A 19,448-nucleotide genomic window follows, 5' to 3' on the forward strand; every position below is an offset into this window, starting at 1 on the left:
CGGACTCAGTCTGTGACATCACTCATTTGTTTCTGATGCAGAGTTTTGAAGCCTATTGTTGTAATAACCACGCTGGAAATGCTAACTCGAGCTATTTTTGGTTGATCTAGCTAGAGGCTAAAAGGCAGAGCTGAGGTGGTAGCCTTTAGCCTCAATGCTAACAGCTACAACTGCCCACCTGTCAGTCAAGTCAGCCTTTCGGCTAATCATAAAAAACTGTTAACTGTAATTTTTTCAAAGAAAAATACAAGTCATATAAATTTAACCTCAGTTAGAAAGAAATTAGTGAAAAAGACTGTTTTTATTTCTGGTGTTTCTGCAGCCAGCCTCTAGTGGACACTCCAGGTACTGCAGTTCTAATTCTTCAGCAGAGGCTTCATATTTAAACAGTGGGTTACTGCTAGTTTATCTTCTCTTGTCTCCTTCTTCTAATGAAATCCAATCAGGGTGTACCCAAGGAAGATCAATGCTGCCCTTTGCAGACTGGCTCTTGTTGCTTTGATCATATTTCAAAATACCAGCTCTGAAAGACAAAGAAACCTCAGTTAGTGCAACAAAGTGGCACAAGTTATTTAGCTGCATGTGCTGCCATTAAGTACAAGAAGTGTTTTTTTTTCTGTTAAATAATGTAGCCATAGCTAACCAGAATTAATCGCTGCAACAATATCATTCAACCTTCAACAACATTCAATAATCAGAGCTAAATATTGACTAAGAGCTGAGTCTGTGGCCTTCTGGCTCATTCAACCTGTGGACAAAGAGGAGAAGGCTCAGATTAAGGTCTAAGTGTTCCCTGAACAGATCAGTCTTCGGACATCTCTTAAAGTAGAAAGGGACTCTGCATCCAGTAGCTTCTAAGGCTGCTAACCGCTAACGGCTAACCACTAACCACTAACCATCATTATTTCCCCATTGTCAAAACCAAGCTGAGACTGAAACTAACCGTGTAACCACAGAGTCAACACAGGGGAATGTTACAGACTGAGGAAAGGTTCCTGGTGTTGCTTTTGCATTCTGGAAGGTAATGTTGCTTTAAACATTTAGAAAGATTTACTTCTGCTAAGATCTTTTGGGAAGAAACTTTTTTTTGCTTTGATCTATTGGAAACATTCTATTTTGCTTTGATCAAACAGGAACATTCTTTTTTCTTCAATTAGTTGGAAACATTCTATTCTGCTTTGATGTATCGGACACATTCCATTTTGCTCTGATCGTTGGAAACATTCTATTCTGCTTTGATCAATTGAAAACATTCTATTTTGCTTTAATGATTTAGAAACAATGTATATTCTGCTTTGATTTATTGAAAACATTTTTTTTTGATTAGTTGGAAACATTCCATTTTGCTTTGATCTGTTCTGTTCCTTGACAATCTGCCTTGACTGTGTGTTATCAGGTTGATTTTGGCTTTACTTTTGATGTCACTGTTGTCATGGATACTTGACTTGGAAACATTCTTTTCTGCGTTGCTCTATCAGAATCTATTCTGCTTTGTCCATCAAAAATATTCCATTTTGCTTTGATCCATTGGAAACATTTTATTCTACTTTACTCCATTGGAAACATTCCATTTTGCTTTGGGGATTTATAAACGTTCTATTCGGCTTTACTCCCTCAGAAACATTCCATTTTGCTTTGGTTGAACAGAAACATTCTCTTTTCTTTGATCTGTTGGAAACATTCTATTCTGCTTTGATGTATCGGACACATTCCATTTTGCTTTTATCATTCAGAAACACACTATTCTGCTATGATTGAACAGAAACATTCTTATTTTCTTTGTGTAAGCAGTTGGAAACATTCCATTTTGCTTTGATCTGTTCTGTTCCTTGACATTCTGCCTTGACTGTGTGTTGTCAGGATGATTTTGGTTTCAATTTTGCTGTCACTGTCATCATGGTTACTTCACTTGGAAACATTCTTTTCTGCGTTGCTCTATCAGAATCTATTCTGCTTTGTTCTATCAAAAATATTCCATTTTGCTTTGATCCATTGGAAACATTTTATTCTACTTTACTCCATTGGAAACATTCCATTTTGCTTTGGTTGAACAGAAACATTCTCTTTTCTTTGATCTGTTGGAAACATTCTATTCTGCTTTGATGTATCGGACACGTTCCATTTTGCTTTGATCATTTAGAAACATTCTCTCCTGCTATGACCAATCAAAAACATTCTCTTTTCTTTGATCTGTTGGAAGCATTCCATTTTGCTTTGATTGATCAGAAACATTCTGTTCTGCTTCTATGTATTGGAAACTTTCCATTCCGCTTTGATCTGTTCTGTTCCATGACATTCTGCTTTGATGGTGCGATCAGGTTGTTTATGGTTTTACTTGCTGTCACCGTTGCCATGGATACTTGACCACTCAGTCCATTCTATTCTGCTCTTTTGCTCCACTTTCTACTCTAATAAATATCAGTCTACCACAGTGTCAACAGGCTGGGGGGGGGGCATTGATTGATTGATTGTTGCTGTGTAACTGCAGGCTCACTGTTTCAAACATGACTGACGGGTTTTTGTCACTTTGATTATGTAAGCACTGCTCCTTTAACCTGTTTATTCAAATGAACGTGTTTTTATTAAACACACTTTTACGTTTCGTCCTCTGAAGGTGAAGCAGAGATCTGACACCCATGGAGTCCAATCTGTCCTGCCTGTCCTCCCTAAAAGACGAGGGCACTCCGCTGTACGTGCAGCCTCACTACAAGGAGTCGTACCGCCTGGCTATTTACGCGCTGCTCTGCGGCGGCAAAGAGGCCTACGACGAGTTCCTCAGAGCCGAGCAGATCAACCACTTCCTGTCCGACGAGGAGATCCTCTTCATCCTGGAAAATGGAGAGCTGTCCCCCATGTTGGACGAGGAGGACGACTCAGAGGAGAGGAGGCTCTCGGAGGAGAATGGGGCCAGGACGTCCACGTACTTCCCAACAGAGTCCGACGAGGAGGTGCCTGATCTGGATCTGGGCTGGCCGGAGGTGTCGCTGGAGGGCGCCGACACCAGCATCAGCCTGCTGTTCCACCCGCCCCGAGAAAACACGCCGAGCATCAAGGAGGTGATCCGAAAGCAGATCCAGGAGGCGAGGCAGGTGAGGAGTCGAACATCGCTGTGTCTCCTTCTCTGTGAGCACAGACTCATGCTCCTGTTCGCTGCACACACGGCTCACACTCAGGGACAAAAGCAGTTCAATCACACAATGGAAGGCGTTGGTTTGCACAGAGGAAAACACACATCAGTCCACATATTTCTCTGATCACACAGCACATACTGTTTCACTCAGTCAGCATCAGCGACAGGAAACTCCGACTCATCCTCTCTGAGCCGCCGGTCACACAGAAACAGCTCTGGATCCTCACACCAGGTTCAGACCTGCCTCTGGACTTAGTTAATGACGGATCAGTCCGCTGGTTTAGAAACAGGGTTCATGAAAATTAAATATCATTGAAAAGAGGAAATAGACTTTTTTGTCCACAGGGGGTGCCAAAAAAGACAGAAACAGAAAGTCACACACAGGAGCTTTAAGATCTTCACGCTGAGAAAATGAAGTTTGCAGTAATTTGCTGACGTAGTTTCTGATGAGTCACATCGTTCACATAAAACAAGCAGAAACAAATCTTCTGAAGCACTTTATAAGAGTCAGTCCTCCTAACTTATTGGAAAATCTGCTCTTGAACAATTTCAAGACCCAAATAATCTTGTTTTCTCTGACTACGTTAACACCAAAACTACCTAAGAAGAGTGGACTCTCTTATTTTGATCCAAAAAAAACCCAGACAAAAAGCGTTTTTTTTTTTATGGCGTTCAAGTCGATCTCGGTCATCTTTTCTCACGATGGCGCCGCTCTTTCTCTCTGAACTACAGCGACACATCCTCAGTTGGAGCGTGAGCTGCCTGAACTTTTCTGACTCACAGCGTCTCTCTGTGCCTCTGTCATCTCACATCTTCTCCTCATATCCATGCTGAGCTCTCATCCAAAGAGAACATAGCTCTCACCCACAGTAGTTCACGAGCAGGATTTTGATTGACAAGCTCTGTTAGACCCCGCCTCCATAGACGTCGATGGCAGCAAACGCAGACATTTTAAATATGGCCAGTTGAAAAAAACGTGAATTAACAAATCTTCTCTACTTCATGTGTTCATTTGATCAGTCATGCACTACAATTTGTAATGTCCCAGAGTTCAGATTCTTTATTTGGTGACCTTAAGCAGGTATGAGATTAAAATGTGATTAATCAGATTAATCCGATTAAATGTGATTAATCAGATTAATTTTATTTTTTAATTTTTTTTTTATTTTTTCTTTTAAAAAAAAGGGAAAAAATAAAAAAATAAAATGAAAAAAAAACAAATGTTTGACAGCACAAATATATTAAAATATATATTCAAGCTTTGTAAAAACATTTCAACTTGGTGTTGCATGGTGTCCACTTCAGCAAACACATAGTTAATCATCATTTACTGCTTATTTGAAGCCAAGTCTTTAAAAAACAACAGAATAATGTAAAAACTCAGATGTTTCTGTGAATCATCATGTTATTACCTTTGCGGTTGGGGGTTAACAGGATGTCCCAGCAGGGGTCCACTTAGTGTGGCTGTGTGGCGGTCTTTGTGGAGTCAGAGAAATTGACTTGCAGTTACACCAAATGACCACCGAGGGGAGCTTAAAGGAGTGGGGCAGCACACATTTTATGGCGTGTCTACTGACTAGTCCTTGGACAAGTCCCCAAATTACCGACCCGTACAGTCCCACTTTTTGGGACCCTTCTGTTGGGGTGCCAGACTAAACCGATCTGATCCCAACACTGCAGTCCGTTGATTGGTGGAGAGAATGGTCACTTCCTGTGTGACAGTCTTCTCTGAAACAAAGCTTGACTGTTCTTTGTATCAACAAGCTACATGCGGATTACAAAGAAGATGAATTGCTGCATGTCTTCATCCTTGCTCTAAAGCCACGTTTCCACCAAGCAGTCCAGTTCGGCTCAGTACGGTTTGTCACAGTTTGGTTCAGTTAAGTCTGATCCTGTTTGTGTTTCCACAGCAAACTGTGCCCTCTCGTGGTAGGCGGCGTGTAAGCTGGATGCCGAAAGCTACAGCTGTTAAACAACAGTGTGACGTCGCAGCAGGGCGACATAGTTTACCCCGCTAATAAATCCAACGAAGAAGAAAAACGCGACACAGTAAACAAAGAGCACAGATAAAGACATGCAGCATTTTGTCCTCTCTGTGATTGGCATGTAGCTCTTTGATACAAAGAACAATCAAGTTTTGTTTTTAGAGAAGTCTGTGTGCTGACAGGAGAAATACAGCTGCTGTCAGACAGGAAGTGACGATTCTTTTAACCAATCAACCGTCTGCAGTGTTGAAGCTCCACCTTCAGAGAGTGGATCGGTTCAGTCTGGCACCCATACGAAAGAGTCCCAAAAAGTGTGACGGCTCGTCTCGGTTATTTGATGATCTGTCCTGGGATGAGTCAGTGGAAACGCCACGAACTACGTGCCGTACCGAGACGAACTGAACCAGTCTGCTTGGTGGAAACGCGGCTTTAGTTTACTGTGTTGCATTTTTCTTCTTTGTTGGATTCTTTTAGTGCTGTACACTGATGCTATGATGTCACGCTATTATGTAGCTGACGCGACTATCAGCGTCTGGCTTGCACACCGCCTACCAAAAGGGGGCACGGTGCCTCACCTGAGGCAAACTATTACTAAAGACTTAATTTACAGGAAGAAAGGTTTGATTTAGCTAAAGTCTGCACATTACTCACACTCTCTGGGCTCAGCGTTGGTTTGAAGATCAGCTCCCCGTGGAAAAGCTGAGCGCAGATGTCATGTTTCACTTCAAACCGTGACATTAACCAGCCAACGTGCCTCAGCCTGAATCTCCTTCGTGTTCAGCTGCAGGACTCACCGTCTCCACCAGCTAATAATTCACCAATCACAGCAGCAGCTACAGAAGTGTGTGTGTGTGTGTGTGAGTCTGTGTGTGTGTGTGTGTGGACTTCTTTATTTCTCCTTAACATGTTTAAAATGATTCACAACCAGCTCGCAGTCGTTATTGTGCTTTGTTTAGTCCCATCCGAAGCGTATAAACACCGTCTGATCTGTGATAAGAGCGATAAATCCTGGACGCCTCCAGGCGTGATCAGAGCGGCGCGGAGTTCCTCAGAAAACCACTCCCCTTGACATTAAACAGACAATGTGCTGCAGCGTGTTCGTTTCTCTGCTTTTTACACATCTTCAGGTTAATGCTCGTGCTCTGTGCATGAAGGGAGCGCAGGAATCCAGAGACGTTCACTCATTCATCCATGACTCTGGTTTATAGTAGATTAGAGGGGTTATCTGACCTTAAAGATCACAGGAGTTGTTGGTCTACTTGTCTCAAACAAGAGGGGAGATCTCTAAGTTTGAGTTTGTAAAGATCTTTAACACAGATTGATTCATTCTCCTATTAAGAGTATTAAAATATAACGCTGTGCTGCTGTAAAAAGGATCTGACGATGCAGAAAAAGGGAATTGTTGGTCTACCTCTGCTTAAATACAGATGTTTTAACATCAAACCTTCTTTTAAAGCTGAAAAATACTGCAAGAAATTGTTTCTTCCCATTCATAAATGCACTGTTGTGGCTTCAAACCAAGCGCTGTTGCAAAAAGGGACTCTGGAGTTGTTCATCTACCTTTGCTTTCGTCAGTGAGTTTGTACAAGGAAGTATTATGAATCCAGGTTTATTCATTTATTTACAATTTTAAAGTAGCACAAAGTTATTACGGAGGGAAAACTGCTCGTAGGATATGCAGGAGTTGTTGGTCTACCACTTTTTAATAAGTTGTATGGAGTGTTCATGTGGAGAAAAGAGGTTTCAGAGACACAAACTAGGATTTACAGCTCAGCTTTGTACGACAGAAGATTAGGGCTACATTAAAAAAAAAAAAAGCTAGACTACGAGATTAATCTCATCAATGTAGAAGAACAAAAGTCATAAATTTACCTGATTTAAGGCGTATTCAGACCTGGACTGTTTGGTCCACTTTAAATGGACCATAGTTTGTTTCCCACGCTGGTGCGGACTTTTCATGCAGGTGTGAATAGACACAAACGAACCCTGGTGCGGACCAAACAACCGGACCCAGACCCACTTTTTGAGGTGGTCTCAGTCCGCTTCCAAACGAACTCTGGTGCGGTTCGTGGTTCTCCGGTGCAGGTCTGAACACAAACCAAGGTCCATCTGAACTAACTACAGGATACATGCTCCTTTTGGGCCTATAGAGCCACCGTAACCTAACTGTCTTTGGTTCATCCCTGATCCTCCATCTTCTGTTTAGCCACGCTGTAGCTAGCATGTTGTGGGTCAGGACACGCAGAGCATAGCGCCTCCTTGCTGCGATCATTGGTCTTCCTGTTCCTAAATTGTAAACGGTGTTGTTAAGCTGCTTTGAAGGAGCTGCTCTTGAAACTGAAAATGATTTAGCAGCTCTAATAAGAGCACAAACACACATGTTTACCTCCATTTCCAGGTCTGTACTCTGTGTGCCGCCCTTTGTCAGTGCTGTCCAATGAGAGCACTGATCCTCACACACCTGGATGTGTTTACAGAATATAGTCCACTTGATAAAAGTACAATCTGAATACGAACCGCACCAAACCAAAAAAATATAGTCCGCTTTTGGTCCGGACCAAACAAGTGGAATTTATGACCTTACTCTTGTAAATCAACTTTATTTATTTCATTTTATTAACATGGCCCTGATCCTCAGTCGTAGTTTTGTCAAAGGAAAAAAATGATTTTGTTTTTTCTTCAGTGACGCTGTTGGAAATAAACCTCTTAAAGGTGAAAACTGACATTGCAGAACACAGTAGTTGTTAGTTTACCTTTGTTTTGATCAGTTATGTTTGTAGAAAGGCAGCGGGTTCTAAGATTTCGCTGTTTTGTTTTACCGATGCAAATAAATAAAAATGAAAAAAATAAAAAAGTGACGCTGACCTTGGCAGGGTGCAGTAGTTGTTGCTCTACCAGCTCTGGGCGGTTAGGGTTTTTGTGCCAGGCAGCATAAGTAATCCAGTTTTATTTCTTTTTTTGTCAGATTTTTCTAAAACAACTCAAAGTACAAAAAGATAAAACTGATCTTAGGACTTATAGGAGTTGTTGGTCTGCCTCTTTTTGAACGAGTTGCTAAGTTTGTGGAAAGAACGAGGGATTCAGAGAAATAAATTATCAGTAGAAATCAGAAGTTATCAGTTTTGTTTATTCATTCAGCGACGTTAAAACATCAGATGGAATCTGACTGCAGAACACAGGAGTTGTTAGTCTACCTCTGCTTTGATCAGTGGTTTGTGGACAAATTAACTTAAATTAGAATAAAATGAATTAAATTCTTTAATACCTTAAAGAGTCCAGGTTTGTTTTTATAAATTAACTGATACAGTACTGTAGCCAAGCACAGGAGTTGATGGTCTACCGCTGTCTTTAAAAGCAGCTGTTGTGTCTTTTTCCTTTTTTCTCTGGTGGTTATTTTGGACCCAACGTAATGTTTGTGTATAGAACAACAACACAAAGAAACTAAGTGATTCAGGCAGGGGTAGATTACCAACTCCAGTGATCTGTCAGGTAAAGGCAAAATGCTGCTTTCTGGGTTCACTTAGCTCATCCCAGCAGTTTTACGCTGTAAACTCTGTGTCTCATGGTCAGCGTGTCCTCTCTGTGAGCGTGACAAATGAAAACCCCTCCCCTCACACACTCTGTTAAAAAAACCTCGACTGAGATTTCCTCAGGCGTCCCTCGGAGCCTGGACAAATATTGTCTTTGGAAATTCTTTCTAACTGTTGAATATGCCTGCAGGTTGTTGCCATAGCGATGGATGTCTTCACCGACGTGGATATATTCAAAGAGATCATCAACGCCGCGCTGAAGGGAGTGGCGGTGTACATCCTCCTGGATGAGTCGCAGTTCAGGAGCTTCGTCACCATGTCGCACCGAGTGGGCGTCAACATCCAGGACTTCACGGTGAGACAGACACCTCAGGGATACAGACCCTGAACATGGGGAGGGGCTTTTTTTTGTCTTTAATCTGTCCCTCTGGTGCCCCCGTAGTATCTTTGCAGGATTAAATCCTCTTTTTCTCACACTGGTGTTCATTAAACTCTTATTCCAGCCTCTGTCTGAACAATCTGATGTGGCTTCTGTCTCTTTAAGGCTCCCTGCTCCACAAACCCCCTTCCCTCTGATTGGTCTGTCAAGGGCAGAGCTGTGGGCAGACCTTGGTGTTTGAGGCCCTTCCCTTCAACGTGTCATGAACCAGTTAAAGGGATAGTTCGGGTTTTTTGACTACTATAGTTATGTACATCAGCGCTGTCTTACCCCTGTCAGCGTCCTGTGACCTGAGATCTGGTGCGGTTTTGGTCCAGACGAAAGTAGTCCGGCAACATGGCTGGGGTCACGAAAATAAAGCGTTTTTCCTCTCAAAACAATTTGTGTTCAAAAGAGTGATAAATTTGCATCACAAAACTGCAATCCGGAAAAAAGTCAGACTCCGTTATCGATTGGCACTACTTTCTGGTGCGTATCACTGCGCCGCTCGGTGCATCCAGCTGCCCAGCGCGCGTTGTCACCGTCATTACAACTTTAAAAAGTTAACGATAACATGTCTGACTACGACACTGATGAAGATGACATTACATTTAGCACAGAGCCAAGGGGATATCTTTATGAACCCGAATATACTGATGCTGAAATTCGTCAGATGGAGTTAGAACGGGTCGAGAGAGACGAGGCACAGTCATGTCGCTCCTGGAGCCACAGCTGGATGCACCACGGCGCAGTGATACGCAGCAGAAAGTAGTGCCAATCCATAACAGAGTCTGATTTTTTTCTGGTTTGCAGTTTTGTGATGCAAATGTATCACTCTTTTGAACACAAATTGTTTTGAGAGGAAAAACGCTTTATTTTCGTGACCACAGCCATGTTGCCGGACTACTTTCGTCTGGACCAAAACCGAACCAGATCTTGGGTCACAGGACGCTGACAGGGGTAAGACAGCACTGATGCACGTAACTACAGATGACGATGCCATACAGGTTCATGTCATAAAACCTGAACTGTCCCTTTAAGGCTGATAATAAATAATCTTCCCGCACAAACGTGACGCACGGACATGTGTGGCTTTTATTCTTTTTGACGCTTTGCGCAGCATCTGTTCTTAAACTGCAGGGGGCGGTGTAAGTTGTTTACACTGTTTAAGACCTTTTTATTTTTTGCCAATGTCTCTATTTTTTTGCCTAGTTTGTTTCAATCTCACACCATCCCACATTTATTGAGGTGATCTTTGAGTGATGAATCATAAATGCCAGGGTTGTTTTTGTACTGAGGACACAAGGAGCTTGTTTCGTCATTTTTGGAGGTGCGCAATATTGTGACGACCTTGCACTATTTTCAGCGTTTTTCATCTACGTGAACATCAGAAGTTTTAAAATCTGTAAACATTTAGTCTGAACATCCAAATTTGTTACTTTATGCTCAAGTTTAAAATATGGGAAACCAGAATACCCCCTCTTTAAAGCAACATACCCCTCTTTAAAACCATAAAAATACCAAAATCTATTTCAAAAATGCACTCTAAATTTCCAGCATCATATATAATCAATCATATAAATGCAAGGATTTTTTTTTCTGAGGATACTAGGAGCTTGTTTGGTCTGCATGTCTCTGCACAGAAGTTGGTCATTTTTGAAGGTGCGCAATATTGTGACAACCTTGCACTATTTTAAGTGTTTTTAATCTGCCCTGAACATCTGGAGTTTGAAAATGTGCAAACAATTAGCGTGAACATCCACAATTTGTTACTTAATGCTCATGGGGATCAAGAACACCCCCTCTTTAAGGCAACATACCCCTCTTTAAAACCATCAAAACACCAAAATCTTGTTTAAAAACACTCAAAATCTCTGGCATCATATATAATTAATCATAATGAATAAATGCCAGGATTTTCTGAGGATACTAGGAGCTCTGGTTCGTCTGCTGTCCAAATGCAGAAGCTAGTATTTCCTGGAGGTACGCGATCTCTCGTGAAGATCTTGCACTATTTTCAGAGTTTTATCCCCCCTGAACATCCTAAGTTGAAAAAAACATCCAAAAAGCATCCAGCATTGTTACTTTATGTTCATGTTTAAAATTTGGGGAACCAGAGTACCCCCTCTTTAAATCAACATACCCCTCTTTAAAGCAACACACCCCTCTTTAAAAGCATCAAAATACCATTTAAAAAAAAAACAAACAAAAAAAAAAACTTTATGCTAATATTTCAAAGATGGAAAACCAGAGTAACCCCCTCTTTAAAGCAACATACCCCTCTTTAAAACCATCAAAACACCAAAATCTATTTTAAAAACTCACTCAAAACCTCCCACACACACAAACTCTCCCTCTTAAAAATATCTGAGGAGGTTTTGTCTGTGTTAAGGACTTCAGGTTGAGTCTTTTGTGAGCAGATAATCCTCGGTGATTACGAGACAAACGCAGAAATGCAGCAACAAAGAGCGGGATGACGGAGAGGAATTGTAGAAAGGGTTAAACTGAGCCTGTTTGTGTTCGTATGAAGGATGCACACTTTGTGTTTTTTGTGTGTAAACAAACAATCACCAGCCTGAACACACGGAACAATCATTAGATTAGCTTGTGTTGATTAAATGATAATTAGGTTCAGTTTTAAAGCAGAAATAAAAACCACATTAAAGAGGGCTTTAATTAATTAAAACGTCATAGATTAAACCAGAAAACACAGACTTTAACGTGTTAAATTTGACATGAAATGGTTCGTGGTGGATCTACCTGAGGAAGCCTTGCCTGTGGCCCGACCTTTCTTCTATTGGCAGAAGCATTTAGTGGATTACTTCTGACATTCGCTCCACACCCTCACTGTGAACTCGCTGTCATTTCCCAGCATTCCCCTGCTGCGTGTCTACCCGTCATTACGGCGGTGCGAGGCAGCAGCTGCTGCAGCCGCAGGAGCGATGGGGTTGGTGCGTCTTGTTTTTCCTGTTGAGCGGCATCGGCTCGACGTTTCAGCAGTTCAAACAACTCGTCTCCAGAGCAAACAGTCTGCGGATTGCTTCGCCAGTAGCCACATCAAAAAAACAAGCCCCAGATAACGTGACGCACAAGTCTGATCCTGCTGAGATCTCTGAGGGTGTGAGAGTATTTTTGTGCATTCAGGCTACAAGTTATGGAAACAATAAAGTTAAACTGTCTGCGTGTGTAGCTTCCTCGCTGATTGATGACTTTACTCTCAAACCGATGATTCAAAAGTTTGACTGAACTCCCCTCCTCTGTGTATTCATAAACAGAGTAAACACAGAAAGAGCTAAAAGAAATTAATTTAAACTAAGCTGATTTAACAATTTCTTACAGCCTTTAACACGACTGACCTGGCTGTTGTAGCATTCATGCTAACCCCAAAACGAATGACAAAAAGACGCTACAGAATTTCTCCAAACCAAACTGGATAAAACCAAAACATACAAACTCTGTCCCCTTCATCAACCAGGTGCTTTGTGAACATAAAATAACCTCAAACGCTGAAGTTATCTATGTTCATTTCTGCTGTGTCTACTGCTTTGATGCATAGCCCTTCAAAATAAAAGCATCCACATTATAATAAAGCTCGCAGGAAACAGGGAACATGAGTCTAAAAGGCACCTTCAGAGTAAAACAAGCAATAACAAACTTTTGGGGTTTGCTGGTTAAACTGACTTGGACCCTGAAGCTGCAGATTAGCTCCAGCCCCCGCCAAGATAAAGCCTGGTTTATACTTCTATGTAAGTTCAACAACAAAGCTTACTCCACAGGTCTACGTAGCCTTTATTTATTTATTTATTTATTTGACAGACAAGTCTTGGGTTTTACAAAAAGCTGGCAACCATTGACAACTAACAGTATGGGCTCTAATTTCGTGGCACAGCGCAGGGGGCGCAAGCCTGGCGCCCCCTGTGCTGCGCTAATTTCGTGCGGTGCACCACTGTGCGCTGCCAATTTGACAATTTGGTAGACCGTCTGCGCAGAGATGGGTGTGACTGCGCACCAGGGGGAGTTGTCAGCAGATTCATGTTGGCGCAGTGACAATTTCGTGCCAAAAAAGTGCGCTGAAAGCTCGCCAGCTCCAACCTGGTCTATCCTCGGCGCAAGGCCTGCAAAATGAGTGACTATTACAGCAACGCCATCTGTAGCAGCTCTTCTTCTGTGTGCTCCGGTTCATACAGGTATCCTTTTGTTTCCAAAGGGAATGGAACTTCATTGTCGCTGTCATAGTCACTCATTTTGAATTTCCTACGCTGCCTCACAATCCTTAGAGTACAAACAAAAGAATTACGATACTTGATCAAACTTACACGAGGCTAAAACCAGCGCTCGAAGCATAGCTTGTTTACATTCCCTACAGCTGAAAGGAGGAGGGGGACGGAGCGCACTAGCACTGAGCGAAGGACACGACCAGTTAGTTAGGTATAAATGTTAATATTTCCGAAAGACTCAATGCACTTAAAAAATATTTTATGTATCGTACTCTTAAACTGTGGTATTACTTTTTGATTTGAGTTCTTGTAGGCAGAGAAAATAGCCTTTGAATTTGGTACCGTCTGTCCCTGTTAGCGTCTATTTCCTCGTCACCATCGATTAAAGTTTGTGTCTTACTGAGGGAGAGGAGACAACTTTCTACTGTATCTAATGTCCTTAGTGGTCACATAGAGCTCATACAACCCCACTTCAAAAAAACTGAACTATCCCTTTAATGTAACCGTCTGAACCAGCATATACATTTATATCTATATTAACTGTCCCGTCACATCTGATGTCAGATTAAAGCCGTTGTCATAATGGAAAGTTAACCTGACGGCAGCTGGAAGTTTGATGCACATCTTACAATTAAACAATAAACAGCCTTAACATCTGATACTGAGTATATATCTGGTTCTCTCATTTCATTTAAATCAAAGAACTAACTGATACACGAAGCGGCGAGCGCCTCGTACCCAGCTGTGGCTCTGCAGCGGAGGTAGCGCAGTTTTACGACACGATGAGAACTAGAGCCTTATTTAGCTGTGTTTTTGTGTGAAAGTAACGCGCTGAAAATTCTCTAAATAAAGCGTGAATGCAGACCGATATCAGAGTTTTTCGGTGGGAGTCTGTTTATTTGTGTTTTTGCTCAAGTTAAATATGTCCCCTTCTGAGTGCAGAGGAAACCAGCAGAGGAGCAGGGAGGGGGTGTTTGGTGGGTATTCGCGAATCCCCGGAAGATGACAGGAAATGATCCCGCCCACACCTTAACAAAATATGATTGGCTAAGACAGCTGTCATTGTCAAATTGTGTTCACATTGGCTTGAGTTACACAGGCATTCTTTGCAGTTACTGAAGGTCCTGCCTGCCAGAAGGTGTCGCTGATTTACCCAGATACCATCAACAGGAAAATTGTGATTGGTCCATTTTCCATTTAGTTATATTAACCCATTGTTTGCCAGGACAAGTTTATAAAAATAATATAAAACTCATTGCTATGATTTCATTGAGCAAAATAAATAAATAAAAACAAAATAACACAAAATAATTATTTAGGACTACAAAAATACTCCCGACTGTGACGTCACCTTCAAATGCCGGAAGTACAAAAACCCGTACTAAAACGTCTCCAGGATACCCTGTGGTTTATTAATTAAGGAATTTCTTTCAGGATATTGTTTTTAAGTTATTTTCCCATCAATTTCTCAATAGTTGTCTTTAACCTGCAATATGCCTTTTAATCTTCAGTCCACATCCAGACAGACATCCAGGCTTCTCCGTGATGGTCTCTCTCTTCCCTCTCACGGTAGCCTGGCTCTGAGTGCCCCGGGACAACAAGCAACAAGCCCGTTTGTCCCACCCTGTCGGCGGGGGGTGGTCAAGTTTCACAGGAAATTAAAATTTAGAAGACAACATTAGACATGTTTATTGTTTTTTATGCAGAGTATGTGTGCACAATTCAAATTTGTTGTATTTGGCTTTTCCAGTAAGTTCCCCGGACATATGGTGCGAACGCCTTGGCCAAATGGTCGCTCTATGGTCCTGTTTGAGTAATAACATGGATACAGGCCACATAGACGACATCTGTATGTGGTCCGTCTCTGCTCCGGCAATCCACAACCCCCCACAGCAGATCCACAACTTTTGTTTGTGCCAAATACCAGAACATAAAGTTTCCAGAGACCTCTCACAACACCCTGGACGTAGACCTGGTAGTAAGCTTGTGTTGAACTCTGACTCGTTAATGTTGGTCATGTTCTCTAATTACTCCGTCTTACAGGTTATTTATGCTGTGACTCACTCCACAGTCATTCCTAAACAGCTGGTTGTGTAATCTCCAAAAGTCATATTCACGGTCTTTGTCATCAGTTCACAGCAAAAAAAAAACAAGATACCAAACCTGTCGAGCCTGACACAAATAATACCGCCGCAAATTCCTGAGTGGACGTCTAACTGGAGGCGTGACATTCCAGTTTCTGACGCCGTGTTTTCTTCGTGATTGAGAATTTACAAAACGAGAACAGTCATTACTGAAGAATTTCTGTGTGTTGGGTGATATTTAGTTTGGGACAGGTTTTCTACACAGGCTCATGGTGTTACTCTGAGGTGTTTCCTGTTTTATACTGCCCCCTACAGGTCTGGCTTGAACTCTCCAATGTTTATACTCTAATGCATTGACTCATGTGACTTTCTGTAACTTCTTGGATCTTTGTTTCTTCCTCAGAACATCCGTGTGCGGACGGTGAGGGGGCAGCAGTATCAGTGTCAGTCCGGGGTGAAGTTTCACGGAGGATTGGAGCAAAAGTTTTTGTTGGTGGACTGCAGGACTGTGGTGTATGGGACGTTCAGGTGAGTAGATCTGAAGACCGTGATACTGTCTCATCATCCCCTCTCCTCTAAAGACCGTGTCCTCCTTTCTTCTGTCCAGCTACACGTGGACGTATGAGAAGATCCACCTCAGCATGGTCATGGTCATCACGGGTCAGCTGGTCTGCACTTACGACGAGGAGTTTCGAAGGCTGTACGCCCGCTCCGTGGTTCCTCTGGTGCAGCCCAGGAACAAGATCCCAATCCAGTACCTCAGAGACATCGCAGCCACGCAGAGCCCCAACTCCAGCCAGCTTTCTCTGAACCAGATCCACATGAGGTCCCGGATGATGCAGGGCTTCCGAGGTGCCCAGGATGACAGGTTTAACAACGGGGCCATGCTGACCCGGGGCCTCAGCATGCAGGAAAGACTGCATCAGTCCCACTGTCCGGACATGGGGAACATGGTTCGAGGACACAGTTATGGTGGATTAAACTCGCTGACCCGCCTCCGAATGGGGACCAAAGACTTCGGGGTGCCTCTTGCTCCTGAGAGGAATGGACCTAATATGAGGGTGGGCGGCGACTTGCTGCTATCGAACCGTTTGTCTCAGCAGCATCTGAGGCACCGCAATCTCTACGGACCTGACCAGAATCTGATCCCCTTCAATTCTGAAACCTCCCTCCACAGGTGGAAGATGGACACATACCTCAATAACTACGACATGCCTCTGGATGCGTCATGTGACGCCATATCCCCGTTGGCATCTCCGTACAGCAGCCACACAGGCTTGAACGAGTATCAGTCACAGATGGTCCACAACCGGTCAAGGGACATCAAGTCCAGGATGGAGGAAATGAGGCAGAAGAGGCTCAGCTTGCAGGAATACTCCAATCTCAGACAGAGCCAGGAGTCCCTGAGACCTGGGTACCCGGCTCTGGACAGGCATAAACTGATGACTTCGTTAAGAGGTCTGGACATGAGGCAGAGTATGATAGACTTAGAGCCAAATCCACAAAACGGTTGGGGCTTTGACCCCAGCAATCAGAAAGACGCCGAGCCAAAGAAAGACGGCGACAAAGGAGAGCAAAATCTGACCAATGAGCACCGCGCTGTTTCTCACAATGACGTCAAAGTGCTTCCAGATCGGAGGACGCTGCAGGCGTACGACTGGCACGAGCCTCTTTCACGGACAACCTCAGCTACCGATATGGACATGAAACTCAACGATCCATCGCTCAAGCTCTCTCATTTGCACCCCGGTGGGCTCGGTCTCCAGCACTCGAGAGTTATGGAGTCTTTGACCCAGATCCCCGAGGAGAAAGAGGGCTCAACTTCACGGGTCAACAGCTCAGACTCTGCGTTCAAAGAAGGAAACGAGGAGCCGCGCAAAGAGGAGAAAGCTGTGTCGAATGAGAACTTGGTGAAATCGAGTGTACCTTCAGAACCGCAGCGTCCGGATCACGCCAAAGGAAGCCACGGGTCTATGGGTAAGGGGCCAAGAAGCACAGGCCCGGGTACGCCAAAAGAAAGAAAGAAATCCCTACCAAATGAGACGCAATCTGTCAGGAAAAACTCAAGCACTTCGTCAGGATCTCAGCTCACGATGGACGGGAAGAGTAGTCCTTCGGAAAAAGCGCAAACACAACCGGAGGAGCAACCGCTTCAAAGGAAGAACTCCATGAAAATGAAGGTACATTCACTGCTTACACCTGACGAGAAGAAAACCTCCAGAAAAGAAGAGAAGTCACTCCAAAGGAAGGCTTCAATGAGATCCCAGAACCCCTCGGGGTCCAACCAGCCGGTCAAAGCCGACCCGTCACAGGCGGAGAAATCTCCAAAGAAGGGCCATTCGCCAAGCACCCCAAAGTCTCTGAGCTCTGAGCTGGAGAAGCACAAACCGTCATTCTCGAGGCTAACACCACAGCGGTCCAGCAAGAAAAAGGCAGCTCACGCCGCAGATCAGGACCGGAGCGAGACGAGCACTCCAGACAAGGAGGGAGCCACCGTCTACCAAAGAGAGAAGGTCTACAGCCGGTTCGAGTATTTGCTCAGCACTGAAAGCATTCCTCGGGATAAATCTACGAGATCGGGGCTCATGCACTCATCAGAGAAAGCCAGGAGCTCCTCTCTGAACAGACAGGACAGACAGGACTCTGGTTACCACGGGTACCAGACACAAAGCGGCTCTGAAAACAGACTGGGCAAATTCATGCAGAGGGTGGGAAATCTGATCAACAAGAACAAGTAGAGTCCGTGGAAAAGAGAAGGACGTTAAACTTGAAAAATGAAAAGTGATACCTTTTTCAAACAGCAGAGGGCGCCACCTGCCTTGATCCTCTCTTGTTCAACATCATTACCTCCGTCTTCATCTGTAGCTGAGTAGAGATTCAGTGGCAGCAAGTGATCGATTGGCAGTTCAGGACTCTTTGACCCTGATAGTGTAAATGTGGTGTTCCCTGTAAACTGGAGACCTTCAGCTGAACGTGTCAGCGGATATATGTCTTCTTGATGTTGTCTAATTTTTTTTACTTCTTCTCCATTTGACCCTTGCCTGATTGCATAATCTTCACAGGACTTCAGGTCACAGTAAAAACACCATTTAGTTCCTCAAAGAAAAGTTTTTGGAACTTCAAGTTCCTGGGATAAAGTCAAAATAGGTTTCAGTAATACACCAAAATTTGAGACAACTATTCCACATCCATGATCCCTGAGCAGTCCAAGCCCAACCTGTCACTGTTTTATAAAACCAGGAGAGTCCAGTTCATTGAGAAACCTCAGATAATTGACCATCAGGATTTTCATGGTAACCGAAACCTCTAGAGCAGGGGTGCTTTGTGAATACAGGACCTGAAGTGTAATTTAAAATAAATAAAAAATCATAAACCCCAAAATGTAATAACTGACCCAACATACTGATTGGGTCATTTTTTTATTATTACACTACAGGCTCAGCACTTTTGTTACCATGTCAACCAGTTGTTACATATCAGTGTGATTACATTTTGGGTTGTTGTTGGTAGCTTCCAAGATGTAGCTATATTTTTCTTTTTTCTTTTCTTTTTTTCTTTCTTTTTTTTTTTTTTTTACATATTACAGCGGGCTAGTTTTTATTCTATTGAATTTATTGATTTTACACAAATATTAAAAAGACTCAAAAAGGCCTGTTAAAGCCTGACACCTATGGAACCCCAAAAGATTTAGGATTAGATAAATAAAAACAACATTTCAATATAAACTATATTTTGATGAACAACAGACAGATGTATAATGTGGCGATTAAATTGTGAAATAAGGCAAAGTTATTATGAAATATATTTTATTATTCTTAATTATCAAATTTTTATAATAACATATTTCATATTATTTTATTTTAAAAAAATGTCACTTTTAAAAATAATACGTTTTTATTCATTTTCCAAGCTTTTATAAAATTAAAATAGTTTTCTAAACACTAAGTTTTGATTTCATCAAGTCGTTTATCATCAGAATGGAAAAGGACATTATAAAATAAAAATTGACTTTGAAAAGAATATTTTTTTTATTTTATAAAAACTTGAAAAATAAATAAAAAGCCATTATTGTAAAAAGTATGAA

The 19,448-nt window shown here is 42.6% G+C and overlaps 1 protein-coding gene across 1 annotated transcript; it reads left to right on the plus strand.

The window, feature by feature from the left end:
* The first annotated feature begins 2,633 nt into the window (after positions 1 to 2,633).
* LOC141787192 (uncharacterized) lies at positions 2,634 to 18,102 on the plus strand. Its single transcript, XM_074665481.1, has 4 exons — positions 2,634 to 3,089; positions 8,836 to 9,000; positions 15,768 to 15,892; positions 15,972 to 18,102. Exons 1-4 carry the CDS (start codon positions 2,637 to 2,639, stop codon positions 18,100 to 18,102), a joined length of 2,874 nt encoding a protein of 957 aa, XP_074521582.1. The 5' UTR covers positions 2,634 to 2,636.
* Positions 18,103 to 19,448: the final 1,346 nt, after the last annotated feature.

Source organism: Halichoeres trimaculatus, unplaced genomic scaffold (assembly GCF_033239565.1).
Source record: "Halichoeres trimaculatus isolate MK-OKI-2021-1 unplaced genomic scaffold, fHalTri1.1 fHalTri1_scaffold_2, whole genome shotgun sequence".
In the NCBI taxonomy this organism is placed as follows: Eukaryota; Metazoa; Chordata; class Actinopteri; order Labriformes; family Labridae; genus Halichoeres; species Halichoeres trimaculatus.

What these genes read in the sequence shown, in the direction of transcription:
- LOC141787192 (XM_074665481.1), top strand. Translation starts at nt 2,637, where the DNA reads ATGGAGTCCAATCTGTCCTGCCTGTCCTCCCTAAAAGACGAGGGCACT. An exon ending in AGATCCAGGAGGCGAGGCAG is followed by an intron (nt 3,090 to 8,835) that starts GTGAGGAGTCGA and finishes ATATGCCTGCAG; the next exon opens with GTTGTTGCCATAGCGATGGA. An exon ending in TCAACATCCAGGACTTCACG is followed by an intron (nt 9,001 to 15,767) that starts GTGAGACAGACA and finishes TTTCTTCCTCAG; the next exon opens with AACATCCGTGTGCGGACGGT.